This window comes from Corvus kubaryi, unplaced genomic scaffold, assembly GCF_017639235.1.
Source record: "Corvus kubaryi isolate FWS band 111438036 unplaced genomic scaffold, C.kubaryi_AGA036_p1.0 76, whole genome shotgun sequence".
Classification (NCBI taxonomy): Eukaryota; Metazoa; Chordata; class Aves; order Passeriformes; family Corvidae; genus Corvus; species Corvus kubaryi.
The window spans coordinates 7,044,398-7,071,864 of NW_024582063.1; the positions used below are offsets into that span (position 1 = coordinate 7,044,398).

At 36.4% G+C, this 27,467-nt stretch overlaps 1 protein-coding gene across 1 annotated transcript in view; it reads left to right on the plus strand.

Moving 5' to 3' along the window:
- GPATCH2 (G-patch domain containing 2) overlaps positions 1–27,467 on the plus strand; it is a 120,615-nt gene that overhangs the window by 18,306 nt on the left and 74,842 nt on the right. The window contains exons 4-5 of the mRNA XM_042051625.1: positions 5,015–5,197; positions 6,270–6,349. Of these exons, the coding sequence (XP_041907559.1) occupies positions 5,015–5,197; positions 6,270–6,349 (263 nt within the window). The remainder of the gene's footprint in view (positions 1–5,014; positions 5,198–6,269; positions 6,350–27,467) is intronic.

Consider the following 27,467-nt stretch of genomic DNA (forward strand, 5'->3'; position numbering starts at 1 on the left):
TCTTTTTGTTTGATTTCTTTGGTTCCGATGAAGTCCTCATCTGATCTCTGCCTCATTTGCCCTCCTTTCCAAGTTATCCAAATGCTTACATTAGGTCATGTGAGAGGACACCAGCAGGTCTCTTGCTGTGATGTGTCCCAGCTGTGGTAATTCCTTCTGGCAGAAGTAATTTGGGTTCAGCGTTGGCAGGCCCAATGGGGCAAATGTTTTTATTCTGTGAAACATGGCATATTCCAAAGAATTAGTCGGCAAAGGCTTAAAGATCGTGGAAAATGTTTAGTGAAGGTATTCTCAGTGTAGAAGGTAGCTGCTGAATTATTAACAAACCTCAAGTGACTTTTTATGGGTTGTATTTTCTTCAGAGGTTTTCAAATTGGGCATTTTAGGGGTAAGATTTAATAGTTAGGAAGAAAACCAAAATACTGTGATTCTATCAAGCACTTGAGTGTGGAGGTAGGAGAGTCTGTCAACAAAGTGATTGAAAGACCTGACCAGCAGCTGAAGCTTATCTACGAGAAATCCTTATTACTTCCCTTTTTCTTCCTCTTTTTTCCTTTTGTTCCCAGTAGTATTTTCATGGCTGCTTTTCAATTATTAAAAACTTTAATAATAAACAGTATTATGCCTGGTGTAGAAAAATTTTACAAAAAGAATTTTGAACCAGAATGTCTAGTTTTGCATTGCAGCATAAAATGCAACTCTGTGATAGGCCTAACTAATAGGATCTCCTGCAGTTTCAAGGCACTTCACAGGTCTCCTTTACAAAGGCACTTCACAAGTTAAGCTTTCAACATGATATTAACAAAACTATTGTTATTCAGCCACTAGTGGGTGATATCCTGTTTGGGGGGAAGAAATAGTTAAATTGCAAGTATGTTCTTTAATGAGCTTTATAGCTTCGGTATAGCAAATAAAAAACGTACTCTGCATTCCTGGTTCATCTACACTTACTCGTACACTTGGGGAAATTCAGAGTTGACTTAAGACCTCTTAAATCATGGCATGCAGCACTTGAAATGTCCTTTAAGATCTACACAAGTAGGAAGGAATATTATGTTAATAAAGTGTTAAACAGTTAAAATTGGAGAAGGTCAGGGAATGTCAGAGTTCCACTGTGGATGTGGCTACGCGTTTAAAGATAGTTGTTCATTATTTTACGATTAAACATTTATTCGTTACTGTGTCCTTTATGAAAATGACCCAGTACTGATTCAGTGTAAGAATTCTGGTGAGGAACTAATTTGGACCTTGTACAGCATGTCAGTAGCTGCAGGTGACAGGGTGTGTTTGTCCATACAGAAGAGAAATGGAGTGTGCAATGCAAAGTGAAATCACACCAGGTCTGAACCGTTGTGGCAAATAGGTTTATAGTCTTTGCTAGTGGAAAAGAAATAACATGAAGTTGTTGCATATGACCTGAGTAGTTGAAATCCTAAATATTTATATTGTATATCTTTTATATGTATATTTTTTTTAAAGGCAGCTCCGTAGAGCACAAAGAGCAAGATGCTGTATTCCTCTGTGAATGGGCAACTTCAGCTTCTGCTTTCCTGAAACTCCCTGCATGTGTTACAGTGAATATCCCAATATCTTCAAATGATTATTACAGCTGTTAGCAGTGTGGGGTTTTTTTACCTAGAAAGAGGTACACTGGTCCTGGAAATGAGCCTAAAATTCCAGGGTATTCACAGGCCCTGTACTCTTGCTCTCCATGTGCAGTGCATTATCCACCAGGATAACGGAGCAGCACAGGATCATGTGGTGTTTGTAGGACATTGACACCAAACTTTTCACAGTAACCTCTCCAAGTATGTTGTGGTTGCTATAGGCAAGCACATGTAGTGGCTGCTGTTGAGCCTGGTCTGGCCATTTTGTAATAAAACAGGAAGAGGTTTTCTATCTCTTTGTGTGCAGTGGAAAGTTTGTTGTACAACTGCACTGCTTTAGCTTAAGTAAGATTCAGGTGAAGCTTTTCTGAACATGAAACTGGTGGTGATGCAGAAGGTGTCTGTGTCCACAGAGAAACCACCAGAAGCTCACATAAATAATTTTCTAAACTACTTAAAGAAGAAGTCAAGGAATTTACCATGGAGCAGTAGTTACATAAATATGTAGACATAATAATATAGAGTGAAATTTAGACAAACAGCAATTGGAGGGAGGGGATAGCCTAAAAATTACTACATAAATTAAGCCAGAAACTGGCCTGAAAATTTTAGGTTTGAAGTAGATATTCCTGAGCCTTAAATTGGCTCTGTTGTACTGATCAGTGCAGTTATAATTCAATGTAAATTACTTTCAAGTAATTCCTTGAAACATTAGCCTTACACAAACAAGTTTGCTGCATTTCAAAAATGTGTTTAGGAGGATGCATGGGCTCTATTTTTGGAGATCTTGAGGTTTTTCTACCTTTCCTGTACCTTGGAAAAATGTCATAATTTGCTGTAGTCCTGTGCTGAATCAGCATCCTAGAGGAAAGGACAGTGTAGTGAATCTTTGGAAGTCAAAAATGTTGCTTTGAGCTTTTAGTATTCTTAAGATCATATTTGCTATGAATACTGTGCTGCCTTTTGAGAGCTGCAAATTAAGTAGGATAAAATCCAAGTGCTTGGTTACCAAACTCTTGAGTGGGGAGGCCTCTGTGTTTAATGCCTATATGTATGAGGTAGGGAATTAGTTAAATGCAGTGGTCTTCCCTGACTCTGAAAATGGCATCCCTTCAGGGTGGAGAAACTGGTAAGCAAGATGCCTGTGAGCACTCTCACCTGGATAAGAATAGTAGTAAAAGGCTTATGCTTGCCTCAAGGTTGTAATAGGATTTAAAATATTCAGAGGATTCGGAGTTGATTAATTTCACAGACAACCTAAAAACCAAGTATATCTGGATTCTGCTGTCTTGTGGAAAAAGACTAAGAGGTTCAGATCTGAGGTCTGCCTTTGGCTGTAAGCAACATAAGTGCTTAGGAAAGTGTATAATAGCATAAAAATTAAGGTATCTTAACAGAAAATTGCTTAACATACTAATATTCCTGTTACACAAAAAGGAAAAGTAATTTTATATTTTTTCTCCCGAAGAACTGCTATTGGGTACATAGCAAAGATACCAGTTTCCTTCCGTAGCTGCTCTTTGCCTTATTGCACATTTCACCACCCCAGTTTTAAATTGTAGCTTTCTTCCAAGACTGCACTGCCTGCCTCTTACAGCTTCTGTCCCTGAACTCATCATGGAACCCCATTTCACAATTCTGTGGTTACCTCCATGGATGATTTATGTGTAAGAAGACTACTTTTGAGCTCCTCATAGTATTTCTTGTTAGTGGAGGTGTCTGGAGCTCTCATGACAAAATATAAAGACAAAGTTTAACAACGATAAAAGTTCAGAAAGTGTTTCCAAACATAAAAGTTTGGAAAATCAAAACAAAGGATTTCAACCTTAATTCTGAACCATGGACCAATCTAATTAAAAGGTGTGATTCTCCTTCCACCACCACCACCAGTGTCCCTATTAAGTATTCTTAGAGTTCCTTCAAAGAGCCCATACCTGGCTGTAACAAAATGAGGACAGAATTAATGGGGAATACCTTTGTGAAATGTCATAGCTATAAATGAGGATTAGAGTGAATAGGGAGAGCAGGCTGAAATGCTTCAGGAATGCTAAGAAATTTAAATCTTATATTGACCTATGTATCTCTTTTCACCTTTGTTTTCGCCTTCCTCCATCTAAAAGTTCCTGTTCTGTAGCCTCTGCTAATTTTGCTTTTAGTAGTGGTCATTAAAGGTGTAGGGATCCCATTTCACCTGCAAGTGACCAGTGAAGGGCTTTAATTATTCTATATTGTCTTGAAATACTTGTCCTGATTGAATGTTTACAGACATTTTCACTTGTGCTTGATCTCAAATATTCTTTACATTGCAACAATTTATTTGGAGAAAGTGTGTTGGATTTTATTTTTCACGAAATTTTTGCTTTGGTTTTCATCGTTTGTGTTTCCCCACTATGAGTGACAATGAAATTTTCCACAAATGCTTTTTTATTCTGGAAATCTGTGTCTCACAAATCTTGCATTCATATCTTGCTTAGTTTATTTCCAAATAAAAATTGAAATGTCAAACAAATAATTTATGTGCAGAAATAATGAGGCGTGGTTTGGATGGTTTGAAGTAGAATAAAATGTATAGCACATACCTAATCTAATTTTTGGGTGGAGGAAAGGAAATTTCCCATGTCTTTCAAAGATACTTGCTGTTCTTCTGAAACTAGATGGTGTGTATGAAAGAACATGTTTTAAAAGAAACATAAAAATTAATTTTTAGTTGCCAGTGTGTTTATGAGCTAATTTTAAGATCAGATTTTCAATCTTGTCTTATTTCTTAATTTAAATCCAAGTGTTTAAATTCTACATAGATAAATATTGTCAGTAAAAATGACCAACTTTGTGTTATAATCCAGTATAATTCTCAATCATGTGATACTGTCAGTTTTCATTTAAAATCAACTTTTTCAAAACTTATTTCTAAATGAACTTAATCAGTTTAACTTCATTTAGTCACATCTGTTCATGATTGTTTTTCCCCTTTTACTAGCCATACAAATCATGAAATTAAGCTAATTATATACCATTATCAGCTGCAAAGAACCAGTTTCAGTTTTATACCTTTTAATTCCCTGCAGGAGATTAAAGCTTGTTTTTTTTTTTAATATGTATAGTGCAGTAACTTAAATGGATTTCCCCACAGTTATTGCCAAAAGGATTAACTAGTTTATTATTGTTTTCACTATTGTAAATTGGTTTTAAAACATTACATTTTATGGTGTTTCATTGATGGCAATGCTTGTCATGCTATTGAGAAACATTTTCCAAATAAAACTGCTATATAGCAGTAATTGTTATACAGCAATAAAACAAAAGATATAATAATCCTGTCAGAGTATTTATTGATAGTAACATCTGATTTTTATCTTCTCTGCTCCTCCCTCTTTTTTGGGGGATTTGTGGACACTGCCCTCACACAGGTGATGATGAGCAGAGTGATTGGTTTCATGAAAATGAATCAGGTGGAGCATGTGGAATTACGGGGGTCATTCCATGGTGGGAACAAGAAGACTCCACAGAACTGGAGAGAGAATTGCCTGACCCAGTCTTTGAAAGTATCTTAACTGGTACTTTCCCTCTTATGTCCCGCTCAGGGAGGAGAGGTAAGTAGCAATCAAGCAAACGCAAGCTGTAGAATCACTTGGTGCAGTGGAAAGATATCTATGGATTATATGAAATATATAGAATATGGACAAGATCTTGGAGTTTGAATTGTTTAATTTTTAATATATCATTAGAGAGAAATAACTCAAAATCAACTATTAGAAAAGTCAAAAGGTGGAAAACAGTTCATTTTGGTAGCCTCCTCTTTTATTTGTTGTCTCGATGTTTGCATTGAGAATTTTTCAACATTAATTAAAATGAAATTTGAGATTCCATTTTGTTCCTGGCTTCTGCTGTAATTTGTGGAATTCTATAGAAGTTCATTAATTCAAAGTCTGGAAAGACTAGTGTGACCATCTGCTTTGCTTTATGGTCAGGCCATGTTGTTTGTATAGAAGACGAAAGGGTTTGTTTAGAGCACAGATTGAAATTGTAACTTAGAAAATACTCTTTCTCTTTATTTCTAAAATACTTTCAACCACTGTGCATCCAGTGTAACCAATAGTAAGTTCTACCAGTGTTGGGATTGGATTCACAGCTAGAAACCCACTCTTGTCCAAAGATTGAAGTTGTCAGACCTCCGCTTGCTGCCAAGAGTTTTGTTGTACCTTCCTCTGCCACAAGGATCTCCTTTCACATTCAACTACAGATCTTCTCTGTGAGCAGTTAAACTGAATGTATTGAATCCTTTTGTGAGGCTTTTTCTCCAGATGCTTGGAATTGCTTTGGAGGACTTGGTCTCTGCAGATGGGCCAGATTTAACGTTTCCTAGTGATGAAGGGATGCAAAAATCATTTTCCTGTTGCAGTTCAGTGTGTTCTGCTTGTGCAGCCAGCTCTGCATAGATCCAGGATGGCAGTAAGAATAGCTGCAGAAATGTTAATTTTCATGACATCTTACTCTTTCTCTCGCTTTTCCCATTCTGTGCTCTGTGTTTCCACCAGTACAATGTTTGCCAATAAGATGGTTTTGTTTTACAGAGTTCATATTGATAGATTGATATGTAATGGTGAATTTTGTTGGTTCTGTGGTAGACAAAATATTCTTGAATCAATTTTTGCTTTTTTGTAGGTTTCCAGAGTAGATGTAGTCATCTTCATGGAATGCCAGCAAGAAGCATAAAAAAGGCTTCAGGAAACCAGAATGCACTGGTAGGTGTTCTCATTTTTGTAAGCTCATGTGCACTGTTCTAAGAGGTTTTTAAAAAAACATATTCCTCTCATACTTGTTCCCTGATGTTGTAGATGGGTAATGGAACTGTAAGACTCGGTGCCACTGAGTGTGGCACTCCTGAGTGTGTGTTTGCTCTTTTTAAATACTTTGACACATTCCTCTGCAAAAGAGTCATACTGTTTCTCAGTACTTGTTTTGAACTAAGCGAAGGAAAAGGTTTCCAGTGCAGGTATGTGCATATAAGTTACCATTTTCAGTACCTATTTTATGTATATATGAAAACATGTTTTACTTTTATGATGGACATCAACCAATTTTTTTTCTGATAATAAAAAAATTCCAGGATGCATTGTGGTACAATTCAGGTCATTTTTCATCCCAAAAATTTGCTTTGAAAAATATATCCTGTTCTCTTTTGTTTGGTTTACATCTGTGTGGTCAGGCGAAAAGGGTATATACAAAAAAAATTAAAGCAGGTTATCCATGCACCTGCCATAGACATGATGCATTTCTTTGGACTCAGCCTGTTCTAAGGCTGGAACTACAAATGGGATGTTTGGGGTTTTTTAGTACCTACAGCCCTAGGAGCAATGTTGATAATTGAGGAAAAATTTTCACCTGTCTTTGCATTTCTATGCAATCTAATACTTGGATTTTCCCACAACTTCTGTCTAAAATAAGTTTCTAATAAATTTTTTTGGAATTTTTCTTTGGAGAAGGGCATGATGAGAAGAGAAATTTTACTTTTTAAATTTAAATGCTAAAATGTATTAATTATAGCGCAGTCTATTCCTTTCTTACAAGAAAAATGTTTGGAAGAGGAAGAGAATGTGGGAGATATCAGGTGTAATAAACATAGGCCAGGACAATAAATACTGCAACATGGATATTCTTTATTATTAACTGTTAATGAGAATATTAAATGTTTTCAAATTTAAGTTGCCTAAACAACATAAGTTGCTTCTGAGAAATGTAAGGGTTATTATATGTGGAGAGAATAGAAAGGAACTGCTAGAAATTTAACTCATTTTGAAGAGGCATGGGTTTTGTAATTGAAGCTCCTGTCCAATAATTGCCATTTGGAGCTGAATAAGATGCTTTAAAACCTTGGCCTGTGATCTCTGCTGTTAGTGGTCGTGAATTAGATGAATGCTGTCTAGTTCTTGGTTTCCTATCTACCTATTTTTATTTTTGGTTCAGTGCTTGCTTGAGCATATCTGGGATTTGTAGCCCATTTTCTAGGCTTATTGCAATTTCACCCTGGTATTTTATAGGAGCTATTATAACTGATAGGTTAGCTTCATGGTACTGATGATACATGGCTTAACTACCCTAAAACCTGCCTTTTCCTCTAAATTGTAAAAAGGTGATTAGATTTCAATTGATGAAGATATACTGTGAATGCATATATATAATAAAAAATCCTAATGTTTATTTTCTGCTACGCTTTCTGGATTGTCCTTAGGAGCCCATTTTGTCTTCCACTCATGATATCCCATATATAATGATGGTATTGTAGTTCCCTTTATAACAAAAATCCAGGCCAGTCTACTAAAGACTGATAATTCAGTTACCTCCAGTTATTAAATATATCATTTGCATGATGTTGTGGAAGTAGGTTGGCATGTGAATCTAGCTTCTGAGTCACTATGTCTAGGCAGGAGGGATGTGCTATTAGCTCTGCAGATGCAGTTTTCTGACCTCCTTAATGACTTTATGTTTGTGGGCACATCTGCTGCATCAGTCTTTGCAAACATGGCTATATAAACCAGAGCTCATGTGCTTCCTTTTGCCAGTGATTGCTTCCTAAAGAAAATCTTCTTCAGATACTTCAATCCAATGACAAAAAAAAGTCATTTAATACCTGTGACATCTGATAACACAGAACAAGAAGTAATTACTGCTATTAGATGGTAACAGTGAAGAAGAGCAAGAATGCTTTTAGAAAGATTAATATCCTGAGGAAAGAACACTGCAGACTCAACTTATTGAACAGAATTGTGGTGTGAATTAATTCTTTTTTAACAGCGAGGAGTCTGATGTCTGTATCACTGCTTTTACACAGTCCTGAAAGGGAGACAAAGTTAAAAAGAAAACAAAAGGGGATACACTACCTAAAAGACACACGTTGTATCTTGTGTTCAGTCTAAGGATGTGTAATTTGTATCTAGGGAATGTGAGCATACAGTTGGCCTTTTGCATACAATCAACAGTGGTTGAGTTGAATTGGTTGAATTCTGAAGTCATATATGACCTGATCAAGTAGTCCCAAGCCTCACAGTGCTTTATGTTAGGCATGGGCAAAAATCCTACCGTGTAGAAATAGTGTTCTATGAATGAAACACTGATTTCTTAGAAGGAATGCTTTTTTCTTCCAGTCTTTATGTGTGTTTATATACTTGGCACTTATGTAGTGACCTGTAGTTTATATAGATGTCACTTTTCTAGTACTATATCTGTGTTTTTTCTAGCAAATTGCATGTGAAGCTTTGGTATTTCATAGAATAAAATCTGAAATCTAACATTTTAGATGTTTTGGAACTTTAAAGGTTCTTTTCTGTGATGTAGAATAGTAAATTACCTCTTTACCTAGAATGATTAAGGTTGTCATTTTTTTCTCAGATGGATTCCTGGGGAGAGCATAAAACCCTTTTTAAAGAAAATAAGAGTTAATTATAGTTAGTGAAAACATAACATGACTATTTTCTCATTTTCTTCAAAATGTTTTGCCCAACTTAGTATTCAACTGAAAATTCTGACTTTTGTTCACAACTCCTCCATACAAATAAGTGAAGGTTTTTTAAAATGTGTGCTGCTGTTTTAGCTATTCCTTGTGTGATTCTAGGTACTGTTTCTTCCCTGAGACAGGGAGAGCTATTGCAGGGTTTTGTTTGAGAGCTCTTGTGTGTTGTCTCTTCCTGCCTCTGTTCCCTGTCTGGGCTGGAAGCTGGTAAGGGATTTCACTGAGCTGAAGTGCAAAAAACATGACCAATAAAAAAGATGCTTTCTTTTGACTCTGCCAATTTTTCCATCCATCACTTCGTGTCATGGGGTTTGGTTTCATTATATTAAACACAGCTTGTATTATCTTGCACTCGTAGATTGATTTTTTTTTTTTTTTTGCACAGCTGTACTACTGAGCTTGACTATACACAGTTGTATTTATTCAAAATGTGCTTAAAGGATGAAAGCTGCATTTCCAGGGCCCATTATCTGAAGGTGCCTGAGTATTTCTGTCAAATCCTGTGACTTTTTTTCAAAAGTTCAAAGATAGAAGAGCTTTTCTCAAAAATTTGTTTACAGATTAACAGTCTATTGACATGAGGAGAAAAGATACATTGAGCATTCGTGCTTTTTTAAATGGCTTTCAAAGTGTAAAATCAAATCAAACATTTCTGCTTCTAAGTTCTTTCTAACTGAAGGAACAGCCAGCTGTTTTCAGGAGCTTTTTTCTTGTCAAAATAGTTCAGAAATAAAGTGAAATATTATTGGTTAAAATCCATGCTATGGATCCAAGGAATATTTCCTTAAAGAATAATTTAGGCATTGTTTTTACAGTATTGGTTAGAAGCCTCTTTGTGGATGCTCTGCAACTTTTGGAACAGCGCTGTTTTTCAAGTTACAGTGTATTTGGTGGTGTGGAGAATTGGTTTACATTGGGTTGATGCCTTTTCCTGGTCTTAAAATCAAGAGTCACACACGGTTAGAAGGGGACAAGGGATTTTACCTTGGTATTTATTTTAAGGATCCTTAGGTGCACAGGTCCAGGTCATATGCATGGAGATGCACCCTGCCGAGTCTATCTCTGTGTCTCTGTCTCTCTGTCCCTCCCCCCAACATTGGGTAAAACATTATAGGTTTTACTAATTAGCATATCTATCAAAGATTCCCCAATGAGAGGCTCAAGTGAGCCCCCCTCCCCAAGGAACCTTCCCCTGGATGGTTCTATCTTGGTTTACAGAATGTGTTCTGGAGAGGACCTTGGGGTCTGGGGCACACTGATCCCCAGCTACGAAGCTTCTGAAATGTTTAATCTCTCAGTTTGAGAAACAAGTCCAAGAATGTAGGCAAAAAGCACTAAGAATACAGAAGTTATAAAAAGGTATAACAGGGGTATAAAAGAAAAGGCAAAAATCTTGATGGCATCAGGGTGAGTGGTATAAAGTCAGATAAAACAATTCAGTATCAGCGAGGTGCATGAAAAAATTTATCTGTGGAGTATTAATTATTTTCTTCAGTTAATGATTTTCTGTCATTTGGAGTGATAGTCTCTGTATCAAATTCTGTGGAAATGTGATGGTATTAGATTATAACAAAACTGAACTCTTGTTGGATTTCACACTTTGGTTCATTCAAGATGAGGAATATTAGGCCTCTGTCTGAGGGTGATGTTTTGAAACCTTATGCTGCTAAAACTGCATAAGAATTTACCTTTAAACGAGTAGGAGAGTAGGGGTTTTTTGGTATTGTAATGGTTTTATTATGATTTCCTGTCATCAAAAATACTCTCAGCTACTGAAAGCATTTCTCAATATGCTTTTCCTTTTTTTTGTTTGTAATTACCTTAAATGGATATCTACTTATGCAAAATGTAGTGAATGTTGGGCTCTTTTAATCCTCTTTTTAACTCAGTACCTTAGTTTTACAATGCAGAGGGATAAAACTTCCTTAATGAATGGGTGGTTTCCTGCACTTAGTGCTTCCTGCGGATAGATTTTTTTCAGGCAGAAAAATGTGGTTGTTAGGAGAGGAGATGCTGCTGTGATGTCAGTGTAACCCCCACCTTTGATTCTTCCAGTGTTCAGTAACTATTAGCAAAACTGCTGCAGTTTTCCTGAGGAATGAGTCAAGTGGCACACTTCTAGACTTCAAAACTTAGTCACATTGAAATAGCTTTATTTTATGAGAAAACAATAGTTTCACATGTAGCAGAAGGTGCCTCGTCTTATGGCAGGGGGGTTGGATTAGATGATCTTTAAGAGCCCTTCCAACCCAAGCCTATGAATAAAAGGGAAAAAAGCTTCAGTGAAATACCAAAATACCATTATAAACAACGTGGGTTTTGAAATAAAATGTAAATTTTGTGGTTGTTGTTGCTTTGTGGATGTTGTGATGTTCGTAATTTCATGTATCTATACATTTTTGGAGGCACTACTCACTGTTCTTACACCTTATAATCCTCACGGTGTATTCAGCATAGCAAGAGCTGCTTTTTTCCACAAATTAATTTTCCAGTGCATTTTTGCTAAAGCTTTCACTTACACTGATGCCAGCTTAATATAACTTCCATCTGCCATGGAAGCACCTGATGGAGGACTAAAGCTGCTTTAGCGACTTTCATAATAGTTTAGCATACTTACTCATCAAAAGGATCCTAATTATACCTGTTGCATTTTTCATGGTAGGTCAGTTCTCAGAGGGGTTCTCATCTCTAGTAACACCAACAGCGGTATCCATACATAAGGCACTGTTGGTTTGTATTTTGTTTGTTCAAGGCAGAGCACTGCAATTAATAGATCAGGTTTGTCAGTGTTGATGTCATTGTTATGAAGGGTTTTGATTTCTCCCTATCACTTATGAGATCTATGGTTAAATGAAGTCTGCCTTACAAATTGCTTCGACTGACAGTGATTTTTTGTCACCTGAAACTGTCTAATGAAAATCTTAGATTATCTTGGTGTCATCAAATCAGTAAAGAAGCACAAGTAGTACCACAGCATTTCTGTCTCATTTGAACCTTCAGTTCATTAGCCAGAAAAGTTACTGGTGAAGGTGAGCCACATGTGTTTTTTATTCTTTCTTCTGTACCACTTACCTTGCAAATTAAAGTGTAGAGTCTAGAATTGTGTCCTGCTCTGATTCTTACAAAATCTAAGACTATCAAGAAAAAAAATAATTTAAATGCATCAGGCAATTAATAGCTTGTGGAGATACCTTCATTTTGTTGGTAAAGTACAGTTGTTATCTTTTAGGTGTAACCACTAAAAGAGATACTCTGTGTCACAAAGCTCACAATGGTTTTTCTCGGTGTAGTTGACCTGTGGTGACAAAGCATACCCTTAAACTATCAAAGATTAACTTCTGCCTAGCTGAAATGAATGTGGTGACTTAGTCTCTTCTTGGACTCTCAAGTAGTGTCAAAACCAGCATCCCACTTCAGCAAAATAGTTGCCCTCCAGCATTAGTCTCAGAAATGCCAAATGTGCTGCTTAGTTTTTTAAATGCGTTCTGTGGTTTATTCATGGTGACAAGTGCTGTGAACTGTTAGGCTAAGCAGTATTTCTTGTAATTCACCTCAACCCAACCGCTCAAATGATTGTCATCTACAATTTCACTTAAGTTTATTTTAAAGGAGGACAAACAGCATTGTGATACCCCTTTCATTCTTCAGTTAGTGTCTGTCTTGAAAACACATTTAATACAGTTTTACAGCAGTCTTTACAGATAATAATGATTTTAAAAACCTCTGACCTCAAAATACGAAGCAACATGATTATTCCTCTTGTTTTCTGCAGCTTTAAAAAAAATCCCACTTTCTAGTGTGTGACTGCGTGAAATGTTTCTTCTGTAGACATTTGTAATTTGCTTATTTTGACTTGGTGCCTATGGGTTCTTTGATGTTTTATGTTTTAGTGCAATTCTAAGGGGGAAAAAAAGCCTTTAAATGTAATTGTACTTAATATCTTTTCTGCAAGAATTTCACTCAGTTGTATCTCTTTTAGAAACTTCTTAATGCCTCAGGAGCAGCATTTTGAAGAATTGATTGTAGAACAGCATCTTGTATCCAGAGTCAAGTTAGGAGTTGGATTTCCTTGTATTGAGCTTGCTGGGGAAATAGATCATTTAATGCTGAGAACAGACAGGAAAAACAAATGTAATAGGCAAGGAACACTTGCACAGACACTATGGTTTACCTGATGAACAACATCTCATTTATGCTCTAATAACATCATAAGCATCAAGTAAATCATGAAAATCGTGACAATGATTTCAGCTAACACGTTGTTTAACATTTTTTAACAAAAAGCAAGTTCAAGATCAACTACAGCTCCTAAACACTTGGAAATTTCTTGCTAATTTCAACCCATAGTAACTTATTCACATGAATAGGTTTTTCCATCAGGGCTGCTGGTAGGTGGAACAACTTGAAAATAGTCCCATCTCTTTTTTCAGTTGCCTTTCATATGGTGGTCATCTGTAATGAATACAGCCACTTTAGATGTCTAGAGATAAGCAGAGTATTTCTATTAGATATCTAGATTAAGCCTATTAAGTGACCTTCTAGATTTGTTTTAAGATAAGCAGTTTATATTCAGGTGCACACATTTGTTTTGTTCACTAGTTCTGTTCTAAAATTAGTTTATGTAATACATATTCAAAAAATCTTGTGTGACGTGATCAATAGCATTAGCATCTTTCTAATCATTACTATAAGGCAATGATGGGGAATTAGAATATTTTAATCTTGTTTGGTTTATAACAAACACAAAAATGGTGGGGGGAAAGGTTATATGTTCAGTTTGAGTTCTTATGGCTTGTACCCAGAGTAAGAGGTACTGTAAAAATAGTGAATTAAATTGGATCTGTAGTATTCTCTCCAGAAATTCTTCATGGAAATGCATGTATCAAATTACTTCAAAATACAGGACAGAAAATAAAGTAGGAAACATACATGATGTATTGTGTTGAAGTTGAGTCGATCAAGAAAATTACTCTGCTTCTTTTCTGATGTGAGAGATTATATAGGAAAGGAGAGATCGTCCTCTGCCATCCTCTTTGATTGCACTGACTTCAGTCATTGAGATGTAAAGAGAGTGTTCTATAATGTGTTAAATACAACCAGAAGGGAGTGGAGCAAACCACAGTTGTTGCACCTACCTTGCTTCTGACTCAACTGGAAAAGTGGCATGCTTGCTACTGTTCGGTTTTTTGAAATAAGAAAATCAGATGTGCGTATTGAGAGTGTAGTTTTGAGAAGGCAAAAATTACTCAAAACTTCTCAGGGACTGCTCTTTGGATAGTTACCACATGGTATTTATAGCAAGTAGGCACATAACTGAATGCAGAACCTTTTCTTTACAGAAATGTAGGCTTTGTTTAACAATGTTTCTGCGACACGTTCAATTTGAAGATCTGTTGGAAGTGAACACTTTATAAAACACGTTTATCCAGCATCAGAGACAGCAATGCTAACTTTAAATAAAATGCTGGTAAGCAATCCTAGAATGGAAAGGTCATTCCTCGAAGATAATCAGTACTTTAATAAAGCTGTGAGTTGTGAGGTGAGTCACAAAAGAAAAACTCAAAGCTCCTCAGTTTTAGTGGATCTTGATCTTGTGTAGGGAAAACCCTACATAAAACTTTGGTTTGATGTTTTCAAAAGCAGAATAATTATTGTTTTGTGTGTACTTAAACCATTTGTCCAGTTACGGTTTTACATACAGTATCTGGGAATAAAGAGGACAAGAAGAAAAGGTTCATTAACATCAGCACTTGCAGCTGGAGTGGTTCAGGAGCGTATTAGCCCTTGCCTGTTAATTACTGTCCCTTCAGCTGCAACATAGCAGGTGCTTTTTAAGCTTCTTTTTGAAGTGAAGTGCCTGTAACTGATCAAGTGAACCCTTCCAGTCCAACAGTCTTGATAACAGCTCAAAATCTGTTCCACTCAGCCCCTTGCAATTAGACTCAGCAGACTCTTTTACTTGCTCCTGATCTGATTTTTGCTGTGGATAGTTTTTCCTTTTCTCACTGCTAACTTTGGATAGTCCCTCATTTGCAGGTGGTTTTAAACACCTGCATCCACAAGTAGGAGACTAACTTTCTTATTTTGTTATTTCTCAGCTTTAACTTAGCATTCCTGCAGACTGTGGTTTTAAAGGTCAAGGAATAAACTTACCCTCAGTTCAGAGAACTGAAAGTTGTTTATTTAGGGAGTAATTTTTCCTTTCTGTTAGCTGATGGGCAAACTCTGTTGCAGCTGTCTTGCTTTAGATGTATATTTCTTTAAACAACTGTGTAGCTCACTTTAAAGAGCTTTTTAGATAAAATGTGCCCCATTTTCTCTTTACCCTGACCTGTTTGCTTTGGACAAGGCTTCTAAAAGCCTTATTTTACAAAGACCTAAACAGATACATACAGTACATGCACAGTAGGCTGCATTTTTATTCCCTGTAGAATATGGTCAAACTGGAGAAAACCATTTTTCCTGTTTTCTGTCACACCATTGTGCTATGGAAAAGAAAGCATGGCATATGTGGCAATTGAAATTTTGTTGCCATACTGCAGCTGTTGTTAGTGCTTTTTAAAAATCTGGACATGCTGGTGTAGGTCTAAGGCAATTTAAGACTATTTGCAGTACCTAAAAGAACTCTTAAGAACATTGCCTCTTAAAAGTTATTCTAAGCTTACTTTTCCATGCAGCAAAATATAGCATTTAAGGAAAAGATAGGAAATGACTGCATAAAAAAGAGGATGAGGAGGGTTTGCATAAATAAAAGCTACCATTTCAGTGTTAAGTTGGGCATAAATATTATAAAATATATTGTTACGCCTTGTTCAGGAGAATATTTAACTGTATTTTTTCTGATTGAGAGTAAGTATTAGATATTGTGTGACTATCAAGTTTAAAAACTCTGAAGGTTTTATCAAAGTTTTCTTTGTACACAAAACAGTATCTTTATTAAATTAATTCCCCTATATCAGTGAGGCAGATGTGTATTTTCTTTAGGATTTAGTGTGGGGTCTTTTTTTGTTTCAGGAAAACAACTTCATTTACATAGGGTATTTTACTGAATCTTATATTAAATATTACTAGAATGTGCAAAATATTTTAAAAATATTTGGGGGTTGATGGATTGGTACTCTTCAAAGGGAAACAAAACACTAAATATTTCTAATCCTGCATTATTTACCGCATGGGTGGTTAAATGCTACTTTAAGCCCCATAAAATTAAAAGGGAGAAATCTGCCAACTGTAGCAGGAATTGGATTTAGGAAGAGTGGTACAGAGCCAAAATATTGCTACAGAATTAAATGTCAAAAATCTTCTTTAATAGTAGATATATAGTTCACAGTGTCTGGTTATGATTAATACATTTAATCTAAATCACTGAAAGTTGCTCTCTCCTTTTCCATAAAATACAATAGGACACAAATCAGTTTTACTGTAGGTGGATAACAATTGGAAAATAATGCATCTTCCCGCCCAATAAATTGTCAGTTATACCTTTTAACTAAAATCGATTCATCTTTCCAAAATTTATTACGATTTCTAATAATAAATCTTTTCAAATGTTTATTCATTTGCTTTTTGATACATTTGTGCCACTTTTGCTATGGTCTAATGTTTTTTCTTTTGATTCATTGTAAATTAGAAAATCTATTTTGAGTCAATTTTCTAGTTAAGAAGTTAAAATCTATAACCCAGCCATTTTTTCATAGTCTCCTTTGCACATTTTAATACCCTTGAACTTAGATCCAATCCAGTAAATTCTGATCAGAAGGTGATTAAAAGACTTTTCACTTCAACTTCTTGACTGAGGGCCAGATTCGTAAAACAAGTACTTAGGAGATTGTTAGCTGGTTTTTTCCTGCACATCTCCCCGAGTCAAAGAGGAGGATTGAAACAATTATAGCAGATGAACAGATATGTAGGTTTTGGTCAAAGGTTTTTAATATGGGCAATCAGAATTGCCCTTGTGAGTGAGAACCCAAAGATGGTGTGATAGAAGCCTCTTTTTGTTGTCCCTTTGTAGCAGCAATACAGTGGTAGAAGTGGTGATTGCTAAAGCATACTCCGTGCTGCATTATTTGGGATGTCTGTAATTATCCAGTGCTAACCTCTTCAAGTGTGGTCATCTACCATATAATGAATGTTCTTAGAAGTAACACTTTTTTTAAGAAGAAAGTGTTTTAAAAGAAATTTCTCCAATGATTGATATTCTAATCTGCGTTGTGAAATTGTGTTCACTGTTCAGCAGTTTTCTGTTCTGTACATAATAAAACGTGTCAGAGGGGGATGCTCTTATTTTTTTTTAAATCTTCCCAATAAGTGTATATCCTGTTATGATCCAGTTAAAAATGTAATCTTAATCAGATTTCTGACAAGAATTATGTATGAGAAGGTTAATCTGGTATGTAGCCATCTCAAATTTCTTAAAGGCACAAATGTGTTTTGTTTATAATAGAAATGTGAACATTGGCAGAATAGAGGAAGAAGGCTGGAAAATGTTTGAAACATAACTATAAGGAAATTACAGTCTTAATTTGAACTTGATCTACAGTATCATTTATTGGCAAATTTGTGTAGCTGAAAGCATCTTGGCCTTTAAAGTGATTGATTTCAAAGTTAAAAAAATCATTCGTGGGGATGGATTGGAATTCATTAATTTTACTAATTACACAGTGAAGAAAACAGATGTTTTCTTAGGCAAAGATCAGGCTTTAATTACAGGTCTTACCTGCTTATCTAAAAATAGTGTCAATATGTTCATGTCTCTATCTCAAAGTTAATTCCTTATTTTTACATGGAAGTATGATTTTTTTTTTCCACATTTTAAGCCTTACTCTAATTATGTACAAATACAAATCTAATACTCAGATTACTTACTGAGGGGTACATGTGTCATAATCCTGGATTAACACTCTTCAAGAGTAAGTTGGGTGAAAAATGCCTCTTTAAATTGTCAAACTCAGAACCATCCAGTGCTACTCTAATTGTAATAATGTGTTACAAAAGGAGTCAAAAACATCTGCAACAAAGCTGAGTTTCCAGCAGTGATATAAATCTGTGTGGCCTCCCCTTAGGACTTCTTATTCTGAGGTATGTAGTCAGTAGGACTACAGCCTACAAGAGAAAGGCAGAGAAAGCTGCCATAGAATTAGAGAAAAAACAGAGGGTTTGTGTATGCTTGTTTTGTGCTTTAGCCAATCTCTATAAATGTTGTCTGTTTTAATTGCTTTAAATATGTATTTGTCACTGCCTTGGGGAAGTGGAAATTACTTAACTAATGGTAATAATTGGCAAGATCCAGAAAGACATGGTCTTTGAAAGGAGCGTTTGCAACTGAAGATGCATGATCTATTGCAAGAATAATTCTATTTTTGCCACATTTTTCTGTGTTGGAAGAAGCACATAAGGAAACAAGCATCAGTAAGTGTATAATGAATAATTTAGTGGTGTAAACTGAAGCAAGGCTGCAAATTAAGTCTGAAATGTAACAATTGTCATATTAGAATCATGTGATCATTTTAACTTTGTGTAAACTCTTTCTAACTTCAGAACATAATTTTCTCAGAACTGCATTAATACCGTCCTTTCTCAGGATTTATTGCTGCCAGGATGCTTTAGTTTTTTCAAAAGTGCGTATGTTGCATGAAAGAGAATTCTCATCTTTTCAGAAGAAATGTGTTTTCTTCCAAATTAGAAGAGTGAGCACAACTTCTAAGAAAAAAAAAAAAAGGATTGAGAGGTGTGTAATGTAAGGCAGCACAAAATGACGAAACAGAAGCAGAGTCAATATAATCCATTAGTAGCAAACTCCAGTGGTTGTCTAGATGTTCCATTACGCTCTTCCTTTTAGATGTTATGGGGTGGGGAAAGGTGCTTTCTAAAACGCAGTCTGCTTGTGTGTTCTTTCAAGGTTTTGGTTGGGGATTATTTTTGTGGGGGTTTTTTTCTGTGGAGGGAGGTTTGTACTTCAGTTGCTTATTTCAGGGGAGTTACTACTGCAGGTGGTATGACCAGAGCTCTTCAGCACTCTTAGAGAGCAGCAGGCCCAAAATCTCTTGTGAGCACGGAAAACTTCATTATGACTACCTGCTTCTAGTTGTGGTGATGTATTGAAATGTTGTGGGACCTTGGAGAAGTAGGCACTTACTCATTTTGTGATATTTTCATTCTAGTTTAATAGATGTGATACTGCTGTATTGTGGTAGATTGCATCCATTGTATCTGTAGTCTGCTAGTTTACCATGTAGTGATGAGAGAGTAGAAAATATTTTCCAAGAGACCTTTTGATGCCATGAGGCGGCTGTTTAAAAACAGAGGCTAAACAAAAAAAAAAAGAGAATAAAAGTAGGTATTTATTTGAAGAGCCTTCAAAGGTACATCCTAGGCAGTCAAAAGGCTACACCCAAGATGGACCCTGGGTCACAGGTTCTTCACGCTTTTATAAGTTTGGTCCATTTGCATATCAGGGTAAATTCTCCAATCATAACCTCAGGTAATGATGTAATTACCCCAAGTTTGGGCGGGGCCCGCCCCCCCCCAAGGCTTTAGTTTACACATTTTGGGCCCTGGTGTCCTTGAAGTGCAAACCCAGAGAGGTTTGTTGTGTCTAACCAGCATGAGAGAACAGTAGCTAACAGGCCACACAAAACTTCAGAGTTACACACTAAGCAGTACAGCATTTGAAAAATAGAAAATTTAAAACCTAAAGCATCACTTTCGGTAAAATTACCCAATATTATTGCAGTCTTGACATACTCTTTGTTGCTGGTTCTTTGAGAGAAATTGGTGACCTTTCAGTTAATGTTATTGTGTGGTTTTGGATTTCTTTTGGATGTATTTCTTCCACAGTTTTTCCATTAAATTAGTAAAGCAGAGAAACTTAATCTCAAAATAATTGAAATGGGAACATTGCAATGTGGAGAATGTGCTTGAATGAATAGCTACAAATAGTATTTGTGGTAGCTAACTGTTTTGATGAGATACTGAATGTTGTTATACCATTCACTTTTAAGTTTCGCCTTTGTTGCCATGGAGAACAACTGTAGAAGTATTATTCTTGAAAGGAGATTAATTATTGCCTCCTGTGCACAGAAGTGTTTAGGGAACAGGTAAATATTTAGACACTCTTGCTTTGGAAGGTAAATAATATCCTTGAGGTATTGTACACCGTGGTTTTCAAAGTGTGTTACCAAGCGCAACTATTTCTTACACCTTCAGAAAAAAATAAACAGGCTCTTGTGTCTACCTTAACCTAAAGGGAGACAGAAGAGTGCCTGGAGATTCAGGTACATCTGGTGCCCCCTTTATTCTTGCCGTCTTGCAGGAGGAGCTGGTAGTGGCCAGCCGTGCTGTCAGCCTACACATAGCCCAGAGGTCTCAAATGGCCTTGACTTGCGCAAAATAGATTATTCCAGTAGGGTGACAGAGCTGGTTGGCTGTTAAGAGAGCTAATCAAAGCAGACATGAACCCAAGTATAGTTATTAGAAACTCTGCTGGCATCAGACTAATTCAATGTAAACACCTAAAGCATTCATTTATTTCCTTATCAAAATTATCAAACTGGTGAAGTGCCCACAGCTGGGGAGAGGTGGGACTTTTTGACCTCACTTAACCTCTCTAGTATAACTAAGAGGATTTGTCTTGGCAGCCCCCTCTTCAAGGGGAGATCATCAAAACCATTAATGATCTACACTTTGGCAAAATGCCTGGCACAAATTCTCTCCGAGCAGACTTTTTAAAGCTTTGCGTGCTTTCCTTAGCATACATCTTCTAACTGAGCATTCCGAAGAAGCTGGTAGTACTTGTCCAGGTTGGTGCATCCATCTTATTAAAGATTTTATGGTTGTATGCTTTATAGAGATCAGTCTTCTTGATCCACATGTCCAGTGTTGTTTAGTATGATCTAGATGATGTGTGGCCTGGAAAACAGTATTGTATATTGTTGTTTGAGCAGCAGCACCTATACACTTCAGTACTTGTCTCTGACAGGCAATTTGGAGAAGGCTGGCTAACCCCAGGCACTTTGAGTTTTCTCTCACAAAAGTGATAACCCAAACCAGCAATCCTCATCAATTAACCCAAAACAGGAATCCTCATCAATTCTCTTAGTTCCAATTATTCCTGATCAAGGGTCTCCTGATGTTTGGCAGGGTCTCATCTATTGTGCAGGAATGGCTAATTTGAAAGGTGTCAAACAAAAGAGATTGGATAGGGAGGGTTTTTGGGCAGGCATTGCCATGAGTTTTTGTCATGTGCAGCAGAATGGTAGGTTGTGAAAGGTTGAGACTGGGGAGAACCCCTTTGAGATTTTCCCATTGTCTTGCCATGTGCTTTCTGTATAATTTGATTAGCCTCTATCAAGTGGAGCAAGTTGACCTAAGAACTATGGATTATACCAGTCCTTGGCTTGTTTTCTTTGTGTTTCTTTGTCTTGCCAAGAGATGTTCTGGCTAGGTATTGGTAATTTGTGTCCTCTCCTGGCTGTGGATGTTTCTGAATTCCATATGTATTTTTGTTTATATTAGGAAGCGCTGACTTGTTTTTGTGGGTTGGAAAAATGGGCCTTGCTTCTAGGACTTTCAGTACCAAGTGCATATGTTTACTATGCTAGATTTCACATGGCAGACTTTGAACATGCATTTTCAACAGGTTGAAGATTGAATTTAATGCCATGTTTGCTTGTTAGCAGTGTACAAAATGCAGTTAGCAAACACAAGTTTTCTTGACTATCTCAAGAAACTTCCGTTTCTTAAGGATTTTTTTATGCTGCCATTTGACAAAATTTTTTAGCCACAGGAACTTTTGCGCCCCCTTCCCTTTTTTTCCTGACTCAGTCTTTTTCCTGTTCCCGATAATATCCACAGTTCCCTTTTCATAGCTATTTAAACCTGCATGCATGCATACAACCATCATAACTCCAAACTGCCTGTTTGAAGAGGGGCAATGTGTGGTGTGAATTGTTCCAGGCTCCACATGTGAGTTGGCTGAATTTATGCTGATGTCTCCCAAAACACAGCTTCAAGTGCTTGATTCCTGTGTGGATGTGGAGGGAGTGAAGTCTCTCCCACTTTAAGTGAAGAGTAGATTCAGGATCACTTGATGAAGCTGAACAGCCACAAGTCTATGTATCTTGATGACATGCATCCCAAGGATGGGGGAACTGCCTGATGTTGTTGCCAAGCCAGTCTGTGTAATATTTGGAAAATTGTGGCTATCAGGCAAAATCCCCAGTGACTGGAAAAAGGGAAACATCACTCCCATTTTTAAAAAGGGGAGAAAGGAGCATCTGGGGAGCTACAGACTGGTGGGTCTCACTCTTGCGTCTCCTCTGTTTAGCATTTGTTCCATTCTGGCATCTCCCTTCTGCATCCTCTTGTGTATGTCTCCTTTTGGCTTTTGCCTCCCATTCCTAAGTACTCTTTTCACAGAAGCAGCAGGGACTCCTGGTTCCGTTTTGGTGTATGGTGAGTTGATTTTTCCATCATGGAGCCAACTGGTACCAAATGTGACTGGCACAGGCCAGTCCCTGACCACCACCTACACTCTATTGAGACTGTTAACCAGATTTATAGAAGCTAAATTTAATTTATTTCATCCAGTCAAACCTAGTATTGTCTATTAGTTGTCTCTGAGTAATCAAAGTTAATGAAATCTAAGGAACAGAGACTTGAGGGAGTTTGCACTCTGTAAATCTGTGTTTATCTCCATGTGGGTTTTTCATACGTCTGTCTAAAACCTAGTAACACCCTCCCTTCTCTTCGATAGGAATGCAAGAAGAAAATACATGGCAAGTTGAAATGAATGTGTGTTAGGGTATGGATTATAAATGTGGAATCATGTAACTTCTTTTATTAATTTTAACTATTTCTGCTAATTGCTATTATTATACTTTAGGACCAACTTCTTAGTATTGTTTGCATGGATAGCAACAAGCTCTACTCAAGTTCTTGATGAAATATATCTGGTTTTAAGCTCTGATTTGTGGTAGTTTGTGAATTTACTAAAAAAGATTCAAGTACCATCTTGGAAAAAAAAAAAGGTGTGATACTGGAACACTGTCAGAAGAACCTTGAAATTGAATTACAGCTTTAATATTCAAACTGGGGCATGTATTGTTATTTGTAGTATATGTAAAATGACTTTTATAGATGAAATTTAAAATCGGTGGCGCAGAATAGGGTTTATAGTGCATGGTCTTTAAGAAGAACAAGGATAGATCTTTGATGTAGAGCATGTAGCAGAAAGATGCATATTTATTAAATAAAAGAATTTTTAAATGGGGATATGATAAAAGAAAAGGTTGTTCTTGTTGATGTGTTAGATTATAGTATTCATTGCCAAAAGCAAATGCAAAGTGTTTCTCTGTACTTAAGTATTTATTATATAAGTATTATGTAGATTTACTGAAAAAATTAAAATTGTAAAAGATTTATTTTATAAAACAATGAGAGAGCCGTTTCAAATCTTAGTGCTCAAGGCTCTCATTTCTAGGAGTCTGATTGATTGTGCTGCACTGTCAGTATCACCTGTGTTTCTAGCAAGGTGCCGTGCTTTCTTCCCATCCCCAGCATTCTGTCAGAATTGCCAGACTTGGCCAGTTACACCTCTCTCTATCTGACTTAGATGTGTGAATTGCAGAGACCACAGGAAATCTGTGTAGTACTCCTTAGGACTCAGGGGACACAAGCATGTGAGTAGAAGCAAGCGTTCAGAGAGGCACTGCATGAACTGGCAGCTGGCTGGCTCCATCCTGCTCTGTCTGGTTCCTATCCTGTAACCCACTGCATGCATTGCATAACCCCAGACCATTAAGCTTCGTATATGTAATGAGAATCTTCAGAGTTCTGTGTTGTCCAAATATACGCTAAAAAATGTCTTTCTTAATTGTCTTATTTAAGACAAAAAATAAACCAGAACCTCCCTTCCCTCTTCCATCAGTCCTGCCTGGGACTGCCACTTAGTGTCACTGCAAGGGCATGTCTGGAAGAGGATACAGGGAAAACCAGCTGCTGTATTGTCATATATATTGTTTCCTGGACTCTCATTTCCCAGAAATGTTTCATGGCATTTTCTATGTGTTTTTTTTTTTCCTTTGGCATTTTCATGGCATTTTCTCTTTGGGTCTTTTTGACAGTATTCTTTATTCATCATTTCCTTCCTTACCACACTGTTTATACTGGTTTTGGTAGTCATTTTAAATAAATTTATTTGTCACAGTAAGCCTAATGCTTACTTCTGCATTGCCATTGAAGAGTGGTGACAGCAAAGACTGAAAAGCTGTAACAGGCCTTGCTTGGCAGTGCATCAATGCTGAAAATAACACCACAGCTGCTTAGGAGGATTATGAACTCTGGCCTTCCAGAGACTGATTCAAGACAGTCATCCCAGCAGAAGGGATTTACTTGGATTCCAAGGGATAGAGTACTGTAACCAGCAACCCTCTTTCATTCAAAGGGGAAAATTCTTAATACTTTGATAAAAATCCTTGGCAGTGTACCAGGAAAAGTCAGGGGTTTTTTTCCACTACTCAAATTACGTCGAAAACTTTGTTGTGGGATGGGTGTGTAGGTTGAGAGAGGAATGTGGTTTTGAAGATAGAACCCAAATAATCAGGAAAACAGTGCAGCTGTTTTCAACATACTTTTGATATTCTGCATTTCTCACTTTTAATGATAAGATTAATGTTCTTTCTGAATTATTTAATCCTCTATTCTACCTAAAATGTCATGAGAAACCTTTTTAAAGAACCATCATGGTATATTAAATACACTTCTCACTGTCTTGTTCAGGGATATCAAACTGGTTTGCTGGGCAACAACAATCTTAAATTCTATTACTTGATAAGTATATTTGGGGGTTTGCACATTCCAGTGGAATTAAAAGGTATTCTTAAAACATCGTTTCATTTTGTTATCCACAATCGTTTCCCAGAAGCCATTTATGAACTTTACCTTTGGATAGGGATTAGCTATTAGATATGAATTTATTGGTTGGTGTTTGTAGGAAGTGGGGAAGAAAAGAAATGAGAAATATTTTCTTCATCTTTTTAAGATCCCAGTTGTTGAAATCCACTTTGAATGATTTGTGCTGGCTCTTTCTTCTAACGTTCGCTGACTGTAGTTACAAGTAAAATAATAATCAGTCTTTTACCATTCATCACAAATCTAGCATAGCACCATGGTGAATGAACAGTTTGCCTTACGAGCACTAATTTGTTATGATCAAAGTTGTAGTCCAGTTTCAAATTACTAGAAACTTGATGAATTCATTTGCAGAAACAGCTGAAACTCTGATTATATTCTAGGCTATGGCAAGTAGGGCAAACACAAAGAAGAGCAGTAGCACTGCCGAGAAAATTCTTGGTCGATACAAGTGTATGCAATGAAGGTGACATCATTGTTTCTAACATAGGCAATTATAACTTCATAAATTGAAGACTATTCCGAAATAGTCTCTACAGTTTTTTCCTTTTTTTTTTTTTTTTGAAGACTGGTTTGTCTGCCTTTATCACAATTACCTTTCCATGGTGATGAACATAAAATGAGAACCATAAATAACTATTATGGAAGACATTAATTAACACTTCTTTAACTTGAGAAGCTTGAGACTGTCCCAGCTTACCTGCTCCTTCTCAAGTAATTACTCTGTCAATACATACTTAATAGAATTCCTACCTCATCCCCTTTTAGTAATAATTTCCTACCAAACTTTTATTTTGAAATTTGCTAAAAGTATATTTTGCAGACTTGAAAAGAAATTCCTATTTTACTGTAGTATGTTTGTTAATGACAATAACAATAATACCTGGGATTTTTTTCACGGTATGGCACACCTAGGTCCATGTTAAAATGTGAAATTGAGTAGTGGTTTTAGATTTATATATTTTTATGGCAAATTTTTTAAACTTAGTACATCTAAGAGACAACGATTAGGAAAGGTGGTGAGGTAATGTTGAAGCAGCATGGGGAGAATGTGTGGTGGTAGTATTATACCATAAGAAAGAAATAAGGAGTCTTTATTTACACTTGAGACATTTAGATATTTTTTTTTTATATAACTTGTTTTCTTTTCTCCTTCTGACATTCATTTTGCTGAGAGCTGCCTGAGTCTGAACTTTATGACAGTAACAAGTAGTTGGAATACATTGCAAATCAAAAAACTTGAGAGTTTTTCCATGGTTTCTTTTCCTTGACTTCATTAGGTAAATTCAAGTTAATGGTAATAGAGTTCATTTCAACATGTTCCTACTTTTAGCTAGTATATTTTTCAAAATGTTTGTGATGTTACTTGCATCTGAGCTTTGCATACCATCTTGTCTTATCTTGTCAAAAGTACCCAACAAGCAAACCTCTCTGATTTGTATGTACTAAGTGCATAGATTTACTGCTGCAGTTTGAACATTTTTTAAATTAAAATATATTGCTTGTTCCAAATGTATTGATTTACACATCTCTTTGTCAATATTAAGTAGAGCAACTTTTCCAATAAGTTTAAAAAGATCTGGCAAGACAGGTTACATTTAGTGTATTGGTTGAAGTTTATATTTCTGCATTTTACTTGTTTGTGTGTTCTTGCTCTTTTGCCCTTTATTCTCAATCACTGTTGCAGGTATTTGTAATGTCCCTTAACTGAGAAGAGATGCTGCCAGTTGCACTCTGAATTCATACAAAGTTGCAGTTATTTAAATGTGACCCTTCTTAAGTTTTCTCTCTGAGCTTTCAACTCTTAACAAGTGCTTAAATACAAAGGTATTATTTTTTAATGCCAAAAAAATCTTAACACGGCATCAAAGCTCTTAAGAGTAATGGTGGTGTAACAGTAGTGAATTGTCAGAATTACTGTTTTTACTGTAAGTGCTCTTCAGTACAATGTTTCAGTTGCATCTTTTTTGAGAGGGCAATGTAACAACCTCGTTGTCCACTTCTAGTCATCAGCCAGCTGCTTGTGCAATAGCCATTTGTTTTTAGAGTATGTGTAGGAGTTACCAATGTAAACAGTCTTACTGCTGCTCTCTCATCTCAGGTCTCTTGCACATGAATGTTAAACTATTCATTTGTCCTAAGTAAGCAGATCAACAGGTGTGTAGTAGTTGATAGGCTGTAGGGGCATCCTCTGACTTACTTTGCTAAAACTTCTTTGTCCATTTCTCAGTCTGCTCAGCGTATTCGGATTGCTGATCTGAAAAGCAGCTGAGATGTAAAGCTGGACAATAACATCTAGTGGGCATAAGCTTGCTAGTGGAACATCAGTCTGGTGCAGATCAAGAAAACATTATAAATTTGAGTGGTTTTTCGTCTGTAGACTGAGGTCACACTTAAGTTTGTAAAAATCTTGCCAAATGCCAGTTAGATCCACCTGGGGACTG